General features: G+C 43.0%; 1 protein-coding gene across 1 annotated transcript in view; it reads left to right on the forward strand.

Annotated features, from left to right (window-relative positions):
* LOC108793713 (annexin A5-like) overlaps nucleotides 1-19,907 on the forward strand; it is a 101,586-nt gene extending 81,679 nt beyond the window's left edge. The window contains exons 10-14 of the mRNA XM_018564735.1: nucleotides 2,231-2,326; nucleotides 6,803-6,861; nucleotides 7,337-7,430; nucleotides 13,243-13,383; nucleotides 19,837-19,907. Coding sequence (XP_018420237.1) covers nucleotides 2,231-2,326; nucleotides 6,803-6,861; nucleotides 7,337-7,430; nucleotides 13,243-13,383; nucleotides 19,837-19,907 — 461 coding nt within the window. The remainder of the gene's footprint in view (nucleotides 1-2,230; nucleotides 2,327-6,802; nucleotides 6,862-7,336; nucleotides 7,431-13,242; nucleotides 13,384-19,836) is intronic.
* Nucleotides 19,908-20,146: the final 239 nt, after the last annotated feature.

Raw genomic sequence — 20,146 nt, forward strand, 5'->3', positions numbered from 1 at the left:
GACACAGGGGCGGATCCAGAGTCTATTCTCGGGAGGGGCACTGCCAGAAAATTACGTTTTGCTTACAGAATGGTTAATATTTTATTTCCCGGCCAACCACAATTAAGCCGGCCAAACAACATGCAGCCGGCTTCCCTGGCAATCAAGAAGTAGGTTGGCATGTCATTACACGCTGCCTGCTTCCTGATTACCCGGGAAGCCTGCTCCATGCCAGTGGAAGCAGTGGTATTGGTATTCAGTATCGGCGGGTACCAAAAGCAAAATATCGGTACTCGTACTTGATACCGAAAAACCGGCATTGTATCATCCCTAGTTTTGATTAAAACTATTTTTTTGTATTGGGACAAGTAGATTGTCATGAAATTCCCGTCCGATATACCTGCTTGCTCCGCACTGTCATTAACATTAGCCTGTGGCATCATCACTGTACATTCTCTACCACCAATTGGAGAGTTTGCCCTTGCATTACCAGGCGAGTCTGGCCTGTCAACTGGATCCACACGCAGATCCACACGATTGTGACGATAGAGAGTTCCATCACTGTCCACTAGATAGGAGCGTGGTGCAACCTTTCGCAGACAAGTACCCATTCTCCAACGACTTGTTCGATCTCCAGGCAGCGGACTTTAAACTCATGACATTACATGTTGCACCTGAGTCCAGCTGGCAGGGTTGGTATATATTATTTAGTCTGAGATTTACAAACCATTTTTGGCCTTTAGATTGTACAGCACCAATGCATTCCTTCGTGTAAACCACATCAGTGCTAAGCAAGTGTGCATTCTCAAGATCTGACATGTGCTCAACTGTGAGCAGTTTCCTTACTTCTGTTTTACTAGACAAACACACTCCAGCAAAATGATTTAAGGATCCATCCTGTCAGCAGACGGGTACGCTCACCCGCACCGACGGGTGAGCGTACCCCCTTTCCAAAGCCCGATCGGGGTTAACCATGTTGCCCATGACAACCGCAGGGACTTTTGTTATTCCTGATGAACAAATCTGCTCCCAGTTTTCCGTAGCAACAGTACCTGTCTGCCAGTCAGTTACACCTGTTCCCAAGGCAGCCAAGCAAGACCCCTCATGTCTTTTATCATTGCATTTTAGTTGGTTTTATTTCACTTGATCTCAGCAGTTCGCAAACCCCTTAACGCCCTAAGGAGTCTTACATTGTTGGTGTACATTGATCTTTTTATGCTTCGTTTCCCTAATGGAAAAAAGAGTTATGATATTAAATGCTAGGTTGTAGGTTGCTCACAAGAAAACAGTGTAAAAACAGAAGAAAAAGTACTGGGATACATTAAAGGGAAAATCGCATATATAACCAAGACTGGATACCCAAAGAGGGCCTCCTTATGGGTATTTTAAAAATACAGTTGCTGTAAATATTTGTTTTGATATCAGCCTTCTGTATTCCCCTACTGGGGCTGGGAAAAGACAATGCAGCAGTACAAGGAACTAATCTGGTCTGCTGTGGTGGTACCTGTGCGGTCAGTAAACATACTGACAAGCAGGACCGGATTTACCCTCCCTGCCGCCCAAAGACCGGGTTCGGCAATGCCGGGGGCTGCAGGGTTGGTTTTAATTTTTTTTTTAGGGGGGTGGCGGGGGCAGGACGGAGCGGCACTCTGATTACAAGTGTTCTCGGCGACATCGCCGAGAACACTTGTAAAGAAACAAGTAATTTCTCCTATTCTACGTTTAGCTCTGCTTGTGCAAAGCAGGGCTAAATGTAGAAAGTATATTACCGCCAGGCGCCCGGGACTCTATGTTCCGGGTGTCGGGTGATTCAAACCTGTGCCGCCCCTCTGCTCAGTGCCGCCCCGAGGTCGGGCCTCGGTGGCCTTGCCGGGAATCCGGCCCTGCTGACGAGGGGAGTGGACAGAGCAGAGAGATGGTCTTATAATTGTGCTTTTGCTTCTTCCTTAGCTAATCAGCAGGCTGGTGGTATATTCTTGACCAGGCTGTGTTACTACTGGTATAGTGGAGGATGGTCGACCTGAATTCAAGATTGGTTGATTTAGCATCCAAGTCCTTTGACAGCTAAAACTGTTCCCATGTATATGATTCAACCATGTACCTAGTTGCTTGCCAGGAATTGAGTTCTGCTTAAAAAATTTACATGAGACCACATGGTGTCATTGACTTTACTGACTGAGATTTTGTAGTGACTACATAGTATATATTTGTTTTACCGGAGGAGACTCCGTGTCTCTTTTTGACATTTCAGTGTTTGATAAATACATGACCATCTCTGGCTACCAGATTGAAGAGAGCATTGATCGGGAGACCTCGGGTCACCTTGAGAAGTTGTTGCTTGCCACAGGTAAGACTTGGATCTATTCACTCTCCTTTTGCATGAAACAAAAACTTGGGCAATCTGATAATTTCAGGTGTCATGAAAGCTTTACTTTGACACCATGTTCTGCAATTAGTATAAAAAAAGTGTGTAACTTATTACATTTCTGCCTGAGGAGTATGGTACTAAAAATAAAGGTTTGCTCTTGTGAGTGTTTAAAAAAAAAAAAAAAAAAATAAGTTTTTTTCCACATCAAAGTCTACAAATCCGACATTTTACATAACTTACTAAACAATTAACATTGAAACACAAACTAACATAATCACATAAGTACCAACATTAAAACAGAAACATATCATAATGTTACTTTTAATTTTCTTCTAACTTCTTGTTTTCCCCACTAATCGTTGCCTGGTCTGTATCCGCATAATACTAGCTTTTCTATTTTCTTCTTAATGTGATTTATATATTACGGTTTACTTTTATAATTAACTTCTCTTCCTTCAATTCTTTACAAATCAGTGGGTTAGTGCCTATCATAACTTGCTGCATTGTGAACCCAGTCTTCTGTGTATCCCAAGTATTATAACCAAGTATATAAAAAAAAAATCTTTCTACTATAGATTAAGTTCAGTGAATTAATGTCATGGGTTAGTCATTACTTTATAAAGTTAATATTTTGTGCATCTCCCACCCTATATCATATTACAAAACAAACATCCCTTAATACTCAAAGTGAGGATGATATACATCTATTTTTAAGTGTATCCTATTGTATTCTAAAGTCTTATCAAAATCACCCCAAACCTCAAGGGACAAACCGCATAAATAGTGCTACTCAAAATAAACTATTCCAGGCTAAGTAAAAAGAAGAGAAACCAAAGAGGTTATTTTCTTTTAGCTCTAAAATACAAAAATAAAAACATACTAAAGCATCCTATTCTAACCCTTTTCTTGTTCTCCTATTTTTCTCTAATTGAGTTATGGAATCATCCTATAGGGCACAGGGGAGTCAGTAATTTAATTATTTAGTTATGTGAGGACATCACTAATATATACTCCTCTGATTTCTTATACTTGAACCATCCCTTCCAAATTTCGCAGAACATTGTATACTTATTTTGGCTTCTCAGAAACAGTTCCTCCATAAAACATATGTGATTTGTTTTTATAAACCATTCCTTTTATTGGAGGAGCTTCTATACATCTCCAATACATTGGTATCAGACATTTTGCTGAGTTCAGCAGGTAGGGTATAATAGACTTTTTGTACTCCAGCAGTGACCCTTCACTATTATGGAATAGGATCTTGTGAGTGTTTAATAACTGATAACTATTGTTAAAGGAAGTAAATATGTTGTAAGAAAGTCACTGGTCTGTAATCAGAATTGGCAGTAAATGCCGCTTTATTGCACTCAAACGTAAAAAGTCTCTTTTTATCAATAGAGTAAGTTTTTCACTTTTTTAACCCCTTCATGACTGAGCTTGTTTTTAGTTTCTGTTCGTAAATGACTGACACACTTTTGACATGTTTGCTGTGTGATTCTTCCACGTCAGTAATATACTTTCTTACAAAGTGCACCCACACATATTATATATTGTTTTTTAGAGGACAGATAAGGCTATATATATGTGTGTCTAACGCCTCACTTAGGACAAATAAAATATTTAAAAAAAGAGGAAAAAACGTAAAAAAAACCCACTTTTTTCCCAGTTTTGATTTGTAGTAGTTTTTTTACAAAACCAGCACAGCTAAAAAAAAGTGTAAAAAAATAAGGGACAAATAAATGAATGTATTGATTGCACTTTTTTTTAAACTTAAAAATGTTATTTTATTTAATTAATTATATCAATCAGTCATTGTGAATTAATCTCACTATTACTGCTTGATAAATTAATACATTTTTGGTTATTATCAGGCTGCTTCAAACGTCAGTACAGCCGATAATAAGTTAGTGACCCTGATCCTGCAGCAGTTCAGGATTCAGCTGTCACTTAGGCTCTGTTCACATCTAGGCGTATCGAATATGCGCGTTTGTCGCGCAGTAAAAAAACGCGCGACAAACGCGCGTTTCAGAGGGCTACTTTGCTGTATCCCAATGGAAACGCGCAACAAAAACGCCGCAAACAAGCTCATGTACCTTTTTCAGGCGTAGGCCGTTTTGTAGTGTGTTCAGACGGGCTGAAATACGGCAAGGTGTGAATCATACCCATAGGAAACAATGGGATTTTCATGTTTGAGCGTTTTGTAGAGCGTTCGTAGAGCCTTGAATGCGCTACAAAACGTTCAGGTGTGAACCAGGCCTAAAGGTTTTCTGATTGTTGCAACAACCATCAGAAAACTGAAACATTCTTCTTTCAGGAATAGATACATTATGTATCTATTCCTGAAAGTGAAAGAAAAAAAAAGCCAGTATAGCTTGAGAGAGATATCTCTCTCGATCTATACGAGCTGTCAGAATGCTGGCAAAAGCCGGCATGTTTGCCGGCTCTGCTGTGACTCTCAGACACCCGATCTTCAGGTATCGGGTGTCTGAAAAAGGTTAACCCTTTCTGTAATGGATGCCTCTAAACTTAGGCATCCATTAATGAATGATAACCGCTGATTCTCAGCGGTTACCAGCCTTCTAGTGCAGCAAATAACTCGTCACGTACAGTGTACGTGACGAGTCATTTGGTCCCTTTGTGGCGGGACGTACAGTGTACGTCTCCCGTCACGAAGGGGTTAAACAAAACAACTTCCAGCAGAAAATCAAAAGTAACACACACAAAAAGGCCTACTCCACCTTAGGAGTCTAACTTAACAGTAGTATCTCTCGCTACTTCCTATTGGAGCGGCTATTTCAGCTTCCAGTATAAATGAACATGCATAGAGAATCACAGTCCTTAACCTTCTTGGCGGTATTCCCGAGTGTGGCTCGGGGTTAATTTTCAGTACCAAAAGCAGTAAGCCCGAGCCATACACAGCGCTGCACTTGCCTTCTCCCTACGAGCCGCACTGTGTCCTCCGTCCGATGCCGACATCCGTCTTCCGGGTTCCATCCCTTGCGAGCGGCCGTGTCGCAAGGGGGCGGAACCAGCTTAAAATTTAAAAAAACAATCGCAAACAAAAAAAACGAAAAAAAAATAGACCCAAAAAAGCAAAAAAAAATCATACCGCCAGGGAGGTTAACATAGAGTTTTTTTCTGCCAGACCTTATTCCACAGATATTCAGACGCTCTCCAGTCTGTCTGTATCCACCCAGTGCAGCATGGATCTCTCTCTCTCGCTCTCAGCTATTATCAGGTGCAGGCTAATTAATAGAGAGGAGGTGTACCTGTTTGGGCAAGGCTTAACTCCTTCCTAGCCAGGAAAAATTGCCCTTCTCAATCTCTCACTGACGTACACAGTCGTATACCGTGTCACAATGTGAACAGACTTTCTGTAAGGCCTCATTCACACTGCCGCGCATATACACGCGCATGTGCGTATTGTACCACATGCAAATAAATGGCTCCATACACATAGCCGCGTATGGAGCCGTATATTTGGGTAGTGTAAAAATGCACAAAAACTGAATGGAACCGAGATGCATCCGGGCTGCGCATTGCTGCATGTTTACGCGCGTACAGTTCATTAAAATTTCTATTATGAATGATGCATTCTGGGATTGCATATAGTGCACACATATACGCACATGCGCGTATACATACGTGCATTATACGTGCATAAATACATGCATTTTCGCAATGTACAATTTTGCTCTTGCGTTGTGTGTGAATGAGGCATAAAAGGCAGCTCACAATTGTGTAGTGCAGGCAAAGCAGTGTAAATTCTGTTTTTTATAATCCTTGCTTATGAATCAAGGACAAATAGACTTTCTGCTGGTTTTCTTTTATTACAATACTTAAATAAACCTAAAGTGTTTAGTGAATATGCTAATAATATTCTGGGTGATGAACACTAAGTTTAGTATAGGTGATTTATACACCCAGCAAAACTGTATTCATCAAGTAAACTGCTTTTTTTATGCTGCATTTTTAATTCCGTTTACAGCAAAGCAGTCAAGATGGTCTGCATTAGATGACTAGGATCTCTATAAAAGTATTGCTGTTATATCATTGCATTAAGGCATGTATTTTCTTACTAAGATCTCTCTGGGGGCCTGTTTACACCAGCCAATGCGTTCAGGGCACGTTTCCGTGCCATGAATGCACTGGATTGCATAAACACAGGCTCCTCACTTTCAGGGCGGGAGGGGGCATGGTAGTGCCATTCATGTCAGCGCAGACCCATTTCCCACCCGCACCGGAATGCGTGGTACCCCAATGCCTTGCGTTCCAGTATGGTGCACAATTTTTGGCGATCGGAGCGCACTGTAAGGCATGGAACCATGTACTGAACGCATTGGTTAGTGTGAAAAAGCCATGAGGGTTGGAAAAATGGTAACATTTCAAAAAGTGGTTAGTACTTATAAGCCCTTGATTTGTTTTCATTTATTCTGTATATTTTTTCTTTTTAAGTGAAGAGTGTTCGCAGCGTCCCTAGATATTTTGCTGAAACTCTGGACCGAGCAATGAAAGTAAGCAGACTTAATTTCTTTTTTATAGATATAAGTGACATGTAACAAGGACACACAGGAAAGGGAAATATTCTGTAACCATGCCTACATCAAAGGTGAATGATAACTGATCTTTTTTACATACATATTTTCCTGTCCACGTAGCAGGGCATGCATTCAACACTGTTGACTAATTTTGATATTGTTTACCACTGTATGTACATGGATTTCTTAGCAACCTTCCTAAATGTACATGGAGGAAGCTTAACCCTGGAGCTCTGCTGCAGTCCTGTGCATTATTCCTCCCTTTCAGCTTTCAATTTCTAATTTCAACTACTTATTACATCATCTATCCCTATGAGTAAAATTGGCAAGCAGGAGGCTGTTACTATGACACTTATGGAACTAGGGCCTACTAAAGACACCATGTTGGGCGAGGTTTCTGACTAGTCCACCATCCCTGGCATTCTTACCATCACCCTCCCCCACCCTGCAGTTTGGTGAAAAAAGAGAAGACTCTGAGAATTCTGTGCCTGCCCCATTGCTGATTTACACCTCCGGTGCCTTATCTGATGGTGTCCATGTTGGATGTAAGAATGCACATACTGCTCCAGAAAATAACCCGCATGGTTTCTCCTGAGGTGGATAAGCTGGCCCAAAACTGAGATCAGTGAACTTGCTGAGAACCTTGAGGCTAAATGTGGTGATCCAGTATGAATATTTCCTAGAAGGAAAAACATGCCTCTGACAAATGTATCCCGGCTCTCACTTCAATAAGAGGACTCAGAAAATATACATAGGTGACAGGACCTTCACTTTCACAGGGTACCTAGGTGACAGAACCTTCACTTTCACAGGGTACCAAGGTGACAGAACCTTCACTTTCACAGGGTACCTAGAATTGTAAGCTTTGTATTAGTTTTATCTCATGGATCTATTTTCTTTTCTGGCCCCCAATATACCAGACAGACTGGTGACTTGATAGAGCCCATGCTCTCTAGGGCCTAAACCGCTAGCTAGAGTAAAGAAGCTGTAGTACAGAAGCCATCCTTTTTAACCAACCATGACAAATCGGTTAACAAATATAAGAGTGAAAGGCTTCAGCGACCTATCTCTAATAACCCTTATGAAGCACAGATTGCTCAGGATGGCTATTGGGTTATGGGATTCCCATTTCAGCTCATAGTAACCAAAGATGGCACACTGAACAGCATCAGGGATCCAAACAAAGATGAAGAAAAGGGGTCTCCCTCCTTTACCAAATTAAATCCCTACCACGCAACCACCTAAGCCTTGTTCAACTATGCTGCCTGACAAGATATGGACACCAGTCAAGCGCATAGCACCAGACGACAACCACAGGCCTCGCAGAGAGCTTCCCTAACTTGAACTTGGGGGCATCGTCATATTGGTGAGATTTTAAACATGTTTGTCTTGTATCATATGATCTGCTATAGTGCTAAAAAGGTCTATTTGAAGGAGTGTCTTGTAAAAGAACCACATTTGAAAGCTTTTATATTATCGGCTCTTAAACCAACTAATGTATGTGTAACTAGTGTTTTAATCTGTCAAACTACATTGAAGCCAGTGTTTAGTGGTATTTTCCATATCCTGAGTTGCAGACTTCCAAAAATCTCTTCTCTTTAGAAAATCTGCTCTGTGGTTTATTTGAACCTACCTCCTACTTTTCAGTGTTAGATTAGGAAAGTATAGATGTTGCACTACAAAATACATGACTGGTCTGTGAATTAAACAAATGTGGATAACATCCTTCCATCGTAAGTAATAAAGTTCTTCATTACAAGCAGATCTTTCGCCCTAATTACGTGTTTTCTTGATTACAGATATGAAATTCACTATTGTTTAGTACAGTCATTTTTAACACGTTGCTGGCCTGACAAAGGGGTCCATTTAAACCAGTGGCATGGCTTTGCACATATATGAAATACATTTTGCACTCCCTTGGCTTCGCAAGTCCAAAGTTGGCAGTCCACAATAAAATTAAAAAGCGAATGTGAACATTAAGCAGAGAGAACTATATGAAGTACTGTAGGTGCAATGCCATGGCCTGTATTTTATAACAGATTGCAAAATGCAGGCCACATAATCGAGAAATATTTAAGAGTATGATGGAGTGGATGACGATATTGCTTTATTTCTAAATTGGGTCTTAAAAGTTCCCCTGTGTTCAGTATTCTATTCATGTGACATATCTCTACTCAGCTGTTGGCTTTGGCTGCTAAATCCAACACATTTAATACAACACACCATTTAAAATTGCTTATCATATGGAGGTTGAGTGTGGAGGAGAAGCACTCAGTATCTACTGGTGACTCTGATTTATGATGTATACTTATACTACTCCTTATTATCTCTACTGCAAAACATTGAGGTGAGTAAAATAAATTCAGTTAAATGATGCATATATTAACAATTAGAGGCAGAGTATATAGTGTGTGTGTGTGTGTGTGTGTGTGTGTGTGTGTGTGTGCAGGGATCCCAACCAGAAAAAAGTGATTTCAGGGAGGTGCCCTCTTTCTCTACCCCCTCCCCCCATCCGCGGGGCACCCCGCTGAAATGATTGTTGCAGATAGCAAGGGAAGCAATAGCTTCTTTACTATCTGCAGGTTGCTGCTGCCGTCAGAATAAAAAAAAACACAGCATAGAAATGAATAGCTAGATTGCTATTAGCTATTTCAATTTGCAATAGCAAGCTGGCTATTGCTCCCATCCTCTGTTGCTGTCAATCAGCAGAAGAGGACCTGATTGAGAACTTCAGGTCCACCTCTGCTGATTGACAGCAACAGAGGATGGGAGCAATAGCCAGCTTGCTATTGCAAATTGAAATAGCTAATAGCAATCTAGCTATTCATTCCTATGCTGTTTTTTTGTTTTTCTCTGACAGCCGCCCCGATGTCAGGGAAAAAACATATAAACATATAAACAGATAGCAGGGAAAGTTTACTCTGCTAGATTAAGCAGAGTAAACCTTTCCAGGAGAAAAAGAGGCTCCCGGCAGCCCGGGGGAGAAACAATCTAATAGTAGGAGAGTTGGGATGTGTGTGTGTATGTGTATACTGTATATAGATATGATAAACATATACAATATTTTTGCTGGCATTGTTAAAGTAAATCTAAACCCAAAACATTAGAATAGAATGTGCTGCAGCTCACCAGTCTTTAGATGAGGTGGCTGCTTTTAGTTTTCTTTTTCCAGGCTTTATATTCCCTTCTTTTCACCTGCTGATCCTGCTTGTAAAACACTACCTGTCCTAAGCTGACAAAGTTCAATCTACACTGAATCTATGGAGAAGCAGCATTGCAACACTAGTCTTATTATTTTGTGTGGGAATTCTCTTCCTGGCCTGCACACTTCTTCTAGAGAAGCAAAGCTGAACCTTTTAAGCTTCATAGAGGGTGCCATCACTGCCTTGATACTTTTCCGCCCTATAGCTTATGAATAAATGTATTATAAAATGTATGGCATGTGTAAAAAGCTGGGATCTGCAAACATATATTATCCAGTAAGCTTTTCCACATCTGGTGCAGTCAGTTTGTTACTAATTGTATTTTTTACTTTTGGGACAGAAGAGGGCGATATTGTATTAGTCTGTTAGGCTTGTTGCAACTAACAGATGCATTTATGAAGAGGCAAAGTAAGTTTAACACAGCCATTTCTTTTGCTAATGTTTGCAGACACCAGCAGCATGTATGAACAATTTTTTGGTTATAAAAAAACCTACTGATGCATAATCGGTAAGCAAAACGGAGATCTGGCCTGTTGCAAGATCTATGTAATCCTCTATGGCATTGTTTCTTAACCTTTTTAGGGCTGGGACCCCTTGGTAACATTTGCCAAGTTGTGGTGACCCCCAAAGGTAAAATTTAGGGATGACGTGGCTGCTGCAGCGACATCTGGAGGCGTGGCAGGAGAACTGACACTGCTGCGCTAGGAGAGAGCCGAGGAGGACTCTCACCTTGCACAGCGACCCACAGGTTGAGAACCACTGCTATAGGCAAAGACAGGACCGGGCTCTGCAGCTGGAACTAGAAGAATTGGATTTAAAGTGTGTGGCTATATAACGTATGAGGTACATACTCCGCAGTACTGTCACTGATAGGGATGGGCTCGGGCGTGTTCGCAGCTCCACGTGCCGAACCCGCCAGGAAGCTGACAGTGCGCAGTGTCAATCACAGGCACTGAGACATTGCCCGATCTCTGCAGCTGCGGACCAGGAAAATGGAATGCATAGCTAGAGGTGTGTTTTACATATTTTTTTGCTTGAATGAATACATACATACATACATACATACATATTGCACCCGCCCTCTGCTGCTGTCAATCACTAGAAGGGGACCTGATGGAGAACTTCAGGTCTCCCTCTGCTGATTGGCAGCATCAGAGGGCGGGTGCAATAGCTAGTTTGCTATTGGCTTTTGCAAAGTGAAATAGCCAATAGGAATCTAGCTATGCATTCCTATGGTGGGTTTTTTTTTTCTGACTAGGAGACCCCTGGCAAATCGTCATTCGACCCCCGAGGGGGTCCCGACCCACAGGTTGAGAACCACTGCTCTATGGTGTGCTGCCATACCATCCCTTGCACAATGTAGATAAGCAAAGTCATGCTGGCAATGGGATACATTAGACACCTATGCAATTTCCTATGACAAATATGTGTCGCTGCTTTGTGCATATGAGAGTTGTATATCAACATGCCTAAAGGAAACCTGTGCTTTGGTTATGCAGAGAAAAAGGCAGCAGGTTCACTTTAACGTCACCCTCCCCAGCAGCTTATACTCCATTTTTCATTCTTTCTCCCACCTCCTGGAAGCAAAGAAACTTCATATATTTCTGAGTAGATGTCTGGTGATTGGTTATGTGCTGTCACATGGGGATGAGTGGACAGTCCTTAGACCTATGTAAGCTCTGACTATGATGACCCAAAGTCTACAAAGGGCTTCCTTTCCTCACTTTTGGCAGCTGAATAGGGTGGCAGGGGAAGCGAAAGGGAACTTAGGTATGTAATGCTATTGAGGGGGCATTAAAGCCCATATCCAAAGAAAAAAAATCTCCCTGGGGCTACCTTCACACTGCAAGGGTTAACCACTAGTTATTTTCTAAGGGAGCTGTGCAAAGCACTTCTTGGTTTCCACTCCTGCAGGCTTCAAAACAGACACCGAGAGCCTCTCCCACCAGCCCCCCGCGCTTTGGTGGTCTGAGGCCTGGTTTCGCCCATAGCCCTACATTATATGTGAGATCACCAAAGGACAGTCCACACGTGGGAGTGTAGGAGGGACAATGTGAGTGCCAACTGCTGGGGAGCCAGGATCCGGTAGGTAAAAGTCCTTTACACAGACATTAACAAGCAGTTTACCCTTGCACTGCAGGGGTAGCCCTATTGTAACAGGAGTTTTTTTTCTTGCAGATGGGCTTTAACCGCTTGCCATCCACCCATCGTAAAAATATGGGTGGACGGTGGATGCTTCCCAGCAGCAAGTGGTTAAAGCAGCTTCTTTACTATAGTCCCTTCTTGTTCTATTGGGAGAAAAAAGTAAAAAGGCATACTGCCTATTACTCGTATCTGTATTTCAATCTCCCAAATCCCATCCTAGTGGCTTTCTTACCTTTGTGAAATGAAACAGGCTGGCAGTTCCATAAAACCTTGTTGCAGTGGCGGAGATAATATAAAATGTCATTGGCTCCATGTTATAATCAGGAAGACCTGACCCTGAGTTCGAAAAAAAACACACTTGTTCAAGTTTAGTGGCATCTAAATAGTCTCATCTGCAAATGGCAGTCTCTGTAATGGGAATCACTGACGAGTCACAGTTTTAAATGTGCAGGAAACTTTAGGGAGGTAAAAGTTGTGTTCCATACGGTTGCTCAAAGCGTATTATCCAAAATCTAATTTTCAGTTTGCTTCCCTGTTGTATTATGTAAAAAAAAAAAAAACTTGTTTTTAATAGAAAAGCTCTATTGGGGCTTCAAAATAGTAAATAGGGAATTTAAATGTGATAACAATTTGGTACCCATTACAGACAAGTAGCAACTGTTTATGGGAAAAGAAAGGCCACTACTCATATGGGGATATTTTAACTGTCCAGAATGTTGTTATTTCTGTTAGTGTTACCCAAATGATCTCAGCATAGATTTATGGATTTATTTATTCTGCTATACCCCATCTGTCTCCACTTTATTATTGTCAGTAAGACATTAACTTTATTAAGAATATAAATCAGCATTTATCAGCATAGTGCTCAGTTGTGGGCCCCATGATTAAGCAAAAACTGCAGAAAAATAAAATAAAAATCAGTGTTTAAAATCAGCTGGCATACAAGGAGCTAAAGTGACGCAGGAGCTAAATCTTCATGCGCACTTCTTGTTCCTTTTCTGCCCTTCAGCTGTAAAGGAAGCATTCTCTGCAGCCAACACTGCGCCATTGGTTATCACCTGTTCTCCAGTCTTTCACACTGCCTGCCTTCAGTGTCCTGCTCACCATCGGCTGCCTACATTCTTCAACAGCTCCTGCTGTGTGGATGTGGGTATGTGCAGCCTTGTCTCACACTGGATCATTTGAGTGGTGCAACATGTCTTTAAATAGACATTCAGAGGACAGTCTCACTGTAGTGTGTAACCTTGTTGCTCTGGGAAAAAATCACTGGTATTCTTAGAAAGATCCAATGCCTGTGCTAAGGATCTTGAGATGTATAAAATACATGTATGCATACACAGACCTGAGGCATCCTAGATTCCCATCTCTTCAACTGAACCCTAACTCTTCCAGTAGGGGTGCAGTAATGAAGCTGGGAGCCTGGCAGGTGGGCATGAGACCACCCACCCGGCTTCCTGATTGAATGGGAAGCCGCAATTTCCCAGGCTCTGAGGTTGCTAAGAGCTGGTGGGGAGATGCAAACATCTCTCTGCCTGGCTCTTAGAGGCATTCTTCTCCACCAGTACCCCTCTCCACTGATTATGCACGATTCAGCACGGCCACCCCCTCACCCCCATCATCTCAACTGCCTCAGGCATAAGGCTAGGGACACCCCTGTCCGTAATAAATCTTCCTTCTCACCATAAATCTGCACTATACCCGCGGGTGGAAGTCCCGATCCTGCTGAACTTCCGTGCCTACTTCAGCTGCAGCTGATGTCTCATAGACCTCATCGCTGAGGTTGCATCTCCATTCCCCTCTCATCCTGGTCAATCCCAAAATGAAGCCTTGCACCATTTGCTTTGTGATTGGCCAAGAGGGGTACGGAGATGCAATGACAGCACTGACCTACAGCTGAAGTGAATAAGGAAGTTCAGTGGGAGCTATTCCATCTGCAGGTATATTGAAGATTTATGGTGAGAAAAAGGAGAGGGCAAGCAAAGGCATTCTGGCAGCAGCAACAAACAGGTCAGACAGAGGAAATTTTCTGGATGCTAAACAATGGCCAACACTGGCGCAACTACCAGGGTCACATCGGTCCCATGTGCGACTGGGACCTGGCGAGTATCAACCACCGCTGGAGAGAGCTGTGGCGGGTTGGCCTGCTGCATGCTGTGAGCTGAAGTCCCTGGCGGCAATGTCTGTGCCACCGCAGTTACTGGGGCTAGAAAGGAACAAGAGGGCCCGGGCCCAGTAACCGCTGAGGCGTTGACATTGCCTCCTGGGGCTAGCCACTGCCAGGACAGTCTGGCAGTAGAAATCCCATGGTTTTCAATAGCCCTGGTTCACACCTGAGCAGAAAAATGACTAGCAGGAAAACGCCAGACACCTAAAAAGATACAGGAGCTTTTTTGCACGTTTATACGCAAGTTCTTCCATTGACATTGTGAGGCAGCCTGGATTCCTGACCAATCAGAAAGCCGGGCGGTGGGACATGACGTGTCGTCTGGCTTCCTGATTGGTCAGAAAGCCAGACTGCCTAGCAACAAGTGAATTTGGCTTCCTAGCCAATCAGGAAGCCGGGAGGCAGGTGTCACGTACCTTAGGGGAGTCTGAGTTGACGAGGACGGCCTCTCTCACAGCTCCGGTCCCGGAGCACCTGGATTGGTTACAGGGGCGCCGGGGCACAGAGGGGCAAGGGTGCCAGAGGCTGGTTAGCCTGTTGCGTCTGCGAGATGAGATGAAGTGCGTAGATCCGGGCAGGAAGCAGGATGCGGATGCACCGAAGAGGATCCAGAAGGCTTTAGATCCGATGAGCTGAGGAAGCTGGAAGCAGAACACACAAGGCAGAAGGATCGTCAAGCAGGCCGAGGTCATCAACGAGCTAGCAACGTAGTACAAGGGGTGAGGCAGAATCAAGGTCAAAAACAAGCCGGGGTCTTCAGGGAGCAAGCAACAACAAAGAATAGTCCAAGCCGGGTCAGTAACGGGTAATCAGGATACAGGAAATACAGGAACACAGAACACAGGAAGCTGACGATCTGACAGCATAGAAGGATAGCTGAACACAGCTTTTATAGCCCAGTTGGCGCCAATTGTTCAAATGACACGTCGGCGCGTGCCCGTGCGCACGTCCATGAAAAGATGCTGCTCCTATTATGGCTCTATGGTCCACAACAGGTGCCTGCGCATGCGCAGACGGCGACACTCGAACTCTGGCTCTGGCTTTCTGACAGCAGGTCATGACATGCCATCCAGATTCCTGATTCGCTAGGAAGCTGGCTTCAATTATTGCTAGGCAGCCTGGCTTCCTGACCAATCATGAGCCTGGGCGGCATGTCATGACCCACCTCCCGGCTTCCTGATTGGTCAGGAAGCTATGCTGCCTAGCAACAAGTGAAGCTGGCTTCCCAGCCAATCAGGAAGCTGGGCGGCATGTCATAACCTGCCTTCGGGCTTCCTGATTGGCTAGGAAGCTGGCTTCATGATGTGAGGCAGCCTGGCTTCCTGACCAATCACCAGGGCTGTGCAGTCTCACCAGGGCTGTGTGTGGTATAACTAGGGCTGTGCGGGTCTCACCAGGGTTGCATGCAGTCTCACAAGGGTTGCGTGTGGGAATCCCCATGGCTGTGCGATCTTATCAGGGCTGCATGCAGTCTAACCATAGCTGTGCGGTCTCACTACGGCTGCATGTTGGTCTCATCATGGCGGTGTGGTCTCACCAGTGCTGCGTGTGCATCTCACCATGGCTCTGCAGCTGCGTGTGCATCTCCCCATGAGTATGTGGTCTCACCAGGGCTCTGCAGATGGCGCGGTCTCATATGGGCGGGTGACCGGATCTCATGTGCGGGCAGTGGGAAGAAGGAGCAGGAGATGTGCGGCCGGACCAGCACTGTAAACAGCCGCCGCAAGGTCCCCAGTAAACGTGGGACCTTCCGGGAACCAAATGCATTTAAAAGTTTAAAGGGCTGGTATCGGCACTTATTATTGGCGCATTTGCTCAAGTATAAGTACGAGTGAAAATGCTCAGTATCGGGGCACTGATACCAATACCATCCCTAATGTAAATGGATATATCAGTGTGGCTTCTACATATTTTTGGCCAAAAGTTTGTGCAACTAAAACCTCTGATTTTAACACATACTGTTGACAGGGCTACTTGTTTGGTTGCAGGCTGGCTGGCAGGTTGGGGCTGGGGAATTTTTCTCCCCGCTCCTGAAATCACTCCGCACACTGAGGCGGATTGATATCCTCAGCACTTAGACGACCCTGTGCAGGCCGGCACTAAGACTCAATTATTGACTGCTGCAGCAACTGGTATTTCTCTTGCTGTCAATTCAGAAGGGGATCCGGGGAGAGAGGGGACTATATCATTATAAATTGGACTGGGCACCTGGGAATGGCTGCTGCTAAATTGAAAGAGCCCCCTCTCTGTCCCCGGGCGGCTGTTCCCCCTTGCTGCTTAGGCCCAGTACAGGAGGGCTGGCTCTACTACCCTATTGGCAGCCCTGATGTTGGCAGATCGATGGTTACCGGGGCTGGGCCACCTTCCTTTTTGCCCCCTCCTCCCGCAAGTGGTACATATTTTTTGCCATAATTGAGCATTGCAAGAAAGAGCAAGCTGGAAAGACAAGCTACAAGAGACTGCAGATATACAGAAAGGTGCTGGGTGATAATGTTGCCACAGAGTATGGGCTCTCATAAAGTAAAGATCAGCTGTCCATTACTGTTCCATTTACTTTTAACCCCCACTTAGCATACATGACCAATTTTGCTTTACTAATTCAGAATAAGCTTAGCACACCCAAAAACATAAATTATAGGTGAAGTCTAGTCAGTTGAGCCATCCACTAACTTCATATATCTCTTGGGGCTTGCAGTGGGGACATCTGCTCTGTACAGTTCTTGGCTCTGCTTCTGGTCATCTTGGAGAATTGAATATCCCGATTTTGCATGTTCCACTCTTCACAATAGGAAGGGTGAGACACCCTGTAATGGCCATGACCTGGGAATGCAAGCATAGAGATCTCATCCTCGGAATCTTTGGGAGCTAAAAGAGACCAGTAGTTGACATCCCTTGCATCCGATCTTTGCTCTATGGCATGTGAAGAAGGTAGGGGCTTAAATTCATAGCAAATGGCAAAAAAACCCCATTTAAAGGTGACCTCTTACTGTCTATATATCAGAAATGTCACACAGTTACCACTATTGTATTAGCATCACCACTAGACTAAGGAATTTATCTTATATCCCATACACATGGTCAAGACATACAGTATATGACAAGGCATTATCTAGTCTTGCATATAAGCGAAACTAAAACAGAGTACGGTGACTAAACCTTAAAGAAATTGTCCTTAAATATTGTTCAAAAATAAAACAATTCTCTTACTATTTGGTCTTAAGGGCCCATGATAATAATATTGTTGTCATATTCTTGCAACGGGAGACAAATGATGACAGTCAGGGTCCCGTCTCAGTAGTCCTTTTAGGACACCTCTATATCAATGGTACATGAACATTCAGAGTCACTCTAATAGATCTCAAATTACAGACATGGAGGCATTACTTTTTAATTGACCCTCGTAGAATCTGTGTACAGTAGTATTCTGCATGAGAAGGGCTTGAAAATGGTACAAAGGTTCCTGAATGAATATAGTCCAGGAATCACTATTAAAGAAGCTAACTATCTATAGTATTGGGAAGATTACATTTTACTTTCCCAAAATTTCTCCTTTAAAGGGTATATTTTTCTAAATTAAGATTTATTGCCCTGTGGTAGTTTTCATTAGTTTTGTATTGAATATATACAGCATGCTACAAGAGTCCTTTTAGTTTCATCGCTTTCTATGATTGCACTTTTTGAGGATGAAGCTATATGCTGTAATTACTATTTTTTGTACTTGTTTTGATTGATATTTGTGGGGGTTGATCAGCTACACATTTAACTCATTTTATACTGCTTTTATAGTTATCTGTCCAATCTCAAGTTCCAAAACTGCATTGCTTATATATGGTTATCATATAATACATTTAATCTTAGACTACATAGAAATACTGTATAATACTTTAATCCTGTAATAGTTCGTATTATAAATTTGGCAGGATCTGCCGTTTCTCAAGGGGGACACTGAGGGGTGTCCAACCTAGAAAAGATCAATAGACTTTGAATATATTGTTTTGGAAAATAAGCCTTTCTGCCTTACAGATCTCAACACTGACATTCTATTACTTATGTAGTGCAGACAGAGGATACAATTCTACTAAAACTCCTTAGTATAGAAATATTGAAAAATAGAACATTTCACACAACGGAGAGCAGATCCCTTCGAGAATATTCTTACTTCTTAGTTTTTCAGACTTAAATTGTTAATCTAGCTAGACAAAAAAAGCACAGCACAGAAGCAAAGAAACTCAATGTACTGGGACCTGGCTGGATCTAGGCATTTTCAACAGTTCCTAAGATGAAATAAATTTTTGGGTAATTATTGGGTATGCCTGGTGGTTAAATAGTTACATAGTTAGTCAGGTTGAAAAAAGACAAGTCCATCAAGTTCTATGGCATCGGTGGTGAGACATCGGTGACTGCAGAGGGTGTGTGCTTAAGCAGAAATTGGCTGGAGCCCTGCAGGTCCTGAATTAAAGAAACTATACTGTTATTGCAGTGAAAACACATTCCAAATTATAAATACAAAATTATACAGTTTTTTCGGTAAGGAGTACAAGTACCATTTATTTATTTTTCGGTACTCGCTGATAAGTGGCAAGTCATCACCTGCCCCTGACTTCATGATAGGCCTGAAAGCTGGCTCCATGCTCCTTCGTCACCTGGTGATGAGGGAGCTTGGAGCCAGCTTTCCTGGCCAATCAAGAAGCCAGGCGCTGTGTAATGACTCGCGCCTAGATTCACGTTTGGTCGAGAAGCTGGCCAATCAGGAAGCCCGGTGGCAAGTCATTACCTGCCCCCGACTTCCTGATAGGCCTGAAAGCCGGCTCCATGCTCCTTCGTCACCTGGTGACGAGGGAGCATGGAGACGGCTTCCCTGCTAATCGGAAAGCCGAGTGGCGGGTCATTACATGCCGTCTGGCTTAGTGGCAGTAGAGGGATGGACTTTAAGTTACTGGATAGTCACTAAATGGTCAAGTATTACTGTAAGCATTACTGTTCAACTGATGTGTACTGATTTAAAAATTTGGAGGATCATACTTAAAGAGAATGATGCTCCAAAACTCTGATACTCAGGAATGTGTATGTTGCCTGGTATTTTGTTTATTCCTCTGCAGGTGACGAAACCCAGAGATTTGTACTTCAAGCAAACTACATTGCACTATTTGTATATTTGACCTAATTTATACTATTACTACTAGATAGTCAGTTGTAGGGACCTACTCCTGATATGTTCTGATATGACATTGCTCATGCAAGAGTACCTGTCACTGAGCGGCTGATTTGCCCGGTGAGAGCCACTATTGCACTACCAAGATGTATCTTTGACAACAATTGATATGCAATTGAACTGTGAATTTCACAACTGTTATTACCTCTGTCAGTCTGTTTATATGTATGAAACTACCTGTTGGCAGTTTACCCTTTTTACCCTTCCCCATCCACTTTTTGCTGTAGGATGCCCAGCTCTTAGGAGTAAGAGCAAGTTTTTGTTCCCGGCCTATGAGGACAAGGCCATTTTCAAGTAGGGGGAGAGTGTAGCGCCCTCTAAAATCTGGCTTCCTAAATGGGACTTCGTATCAGCGAGTACCGAAAAATAAATAAATGGTACTTGTACTCTTTACCGGAAAACCGGTATCGGTGCATCCCTAATACTGTGTGTGTGTGTATATATATATATATATATATATATAATTATTACAGGGATATAGATATATATATATATACATTTATTTCTTTTCTTCACAGTGCAAAAAAAAAGTCTCTC

This window comes from Nanorana parkeri, unplaced genomic scaffold (genome assembly GCF_000935625.1).
Source record: "Nanorana parkeri isolate BGI_ZX_2015 unplaced genomic scaffold, ASM93562v1 scaffold776, whole genome shotgun sequence".
Taxonomy (NCBI): Eukaryota; Metazoa; Chordata; class Amphibia; order Anura; family Dicroglossidae; genus Nanorana; species Nanorana parkeri.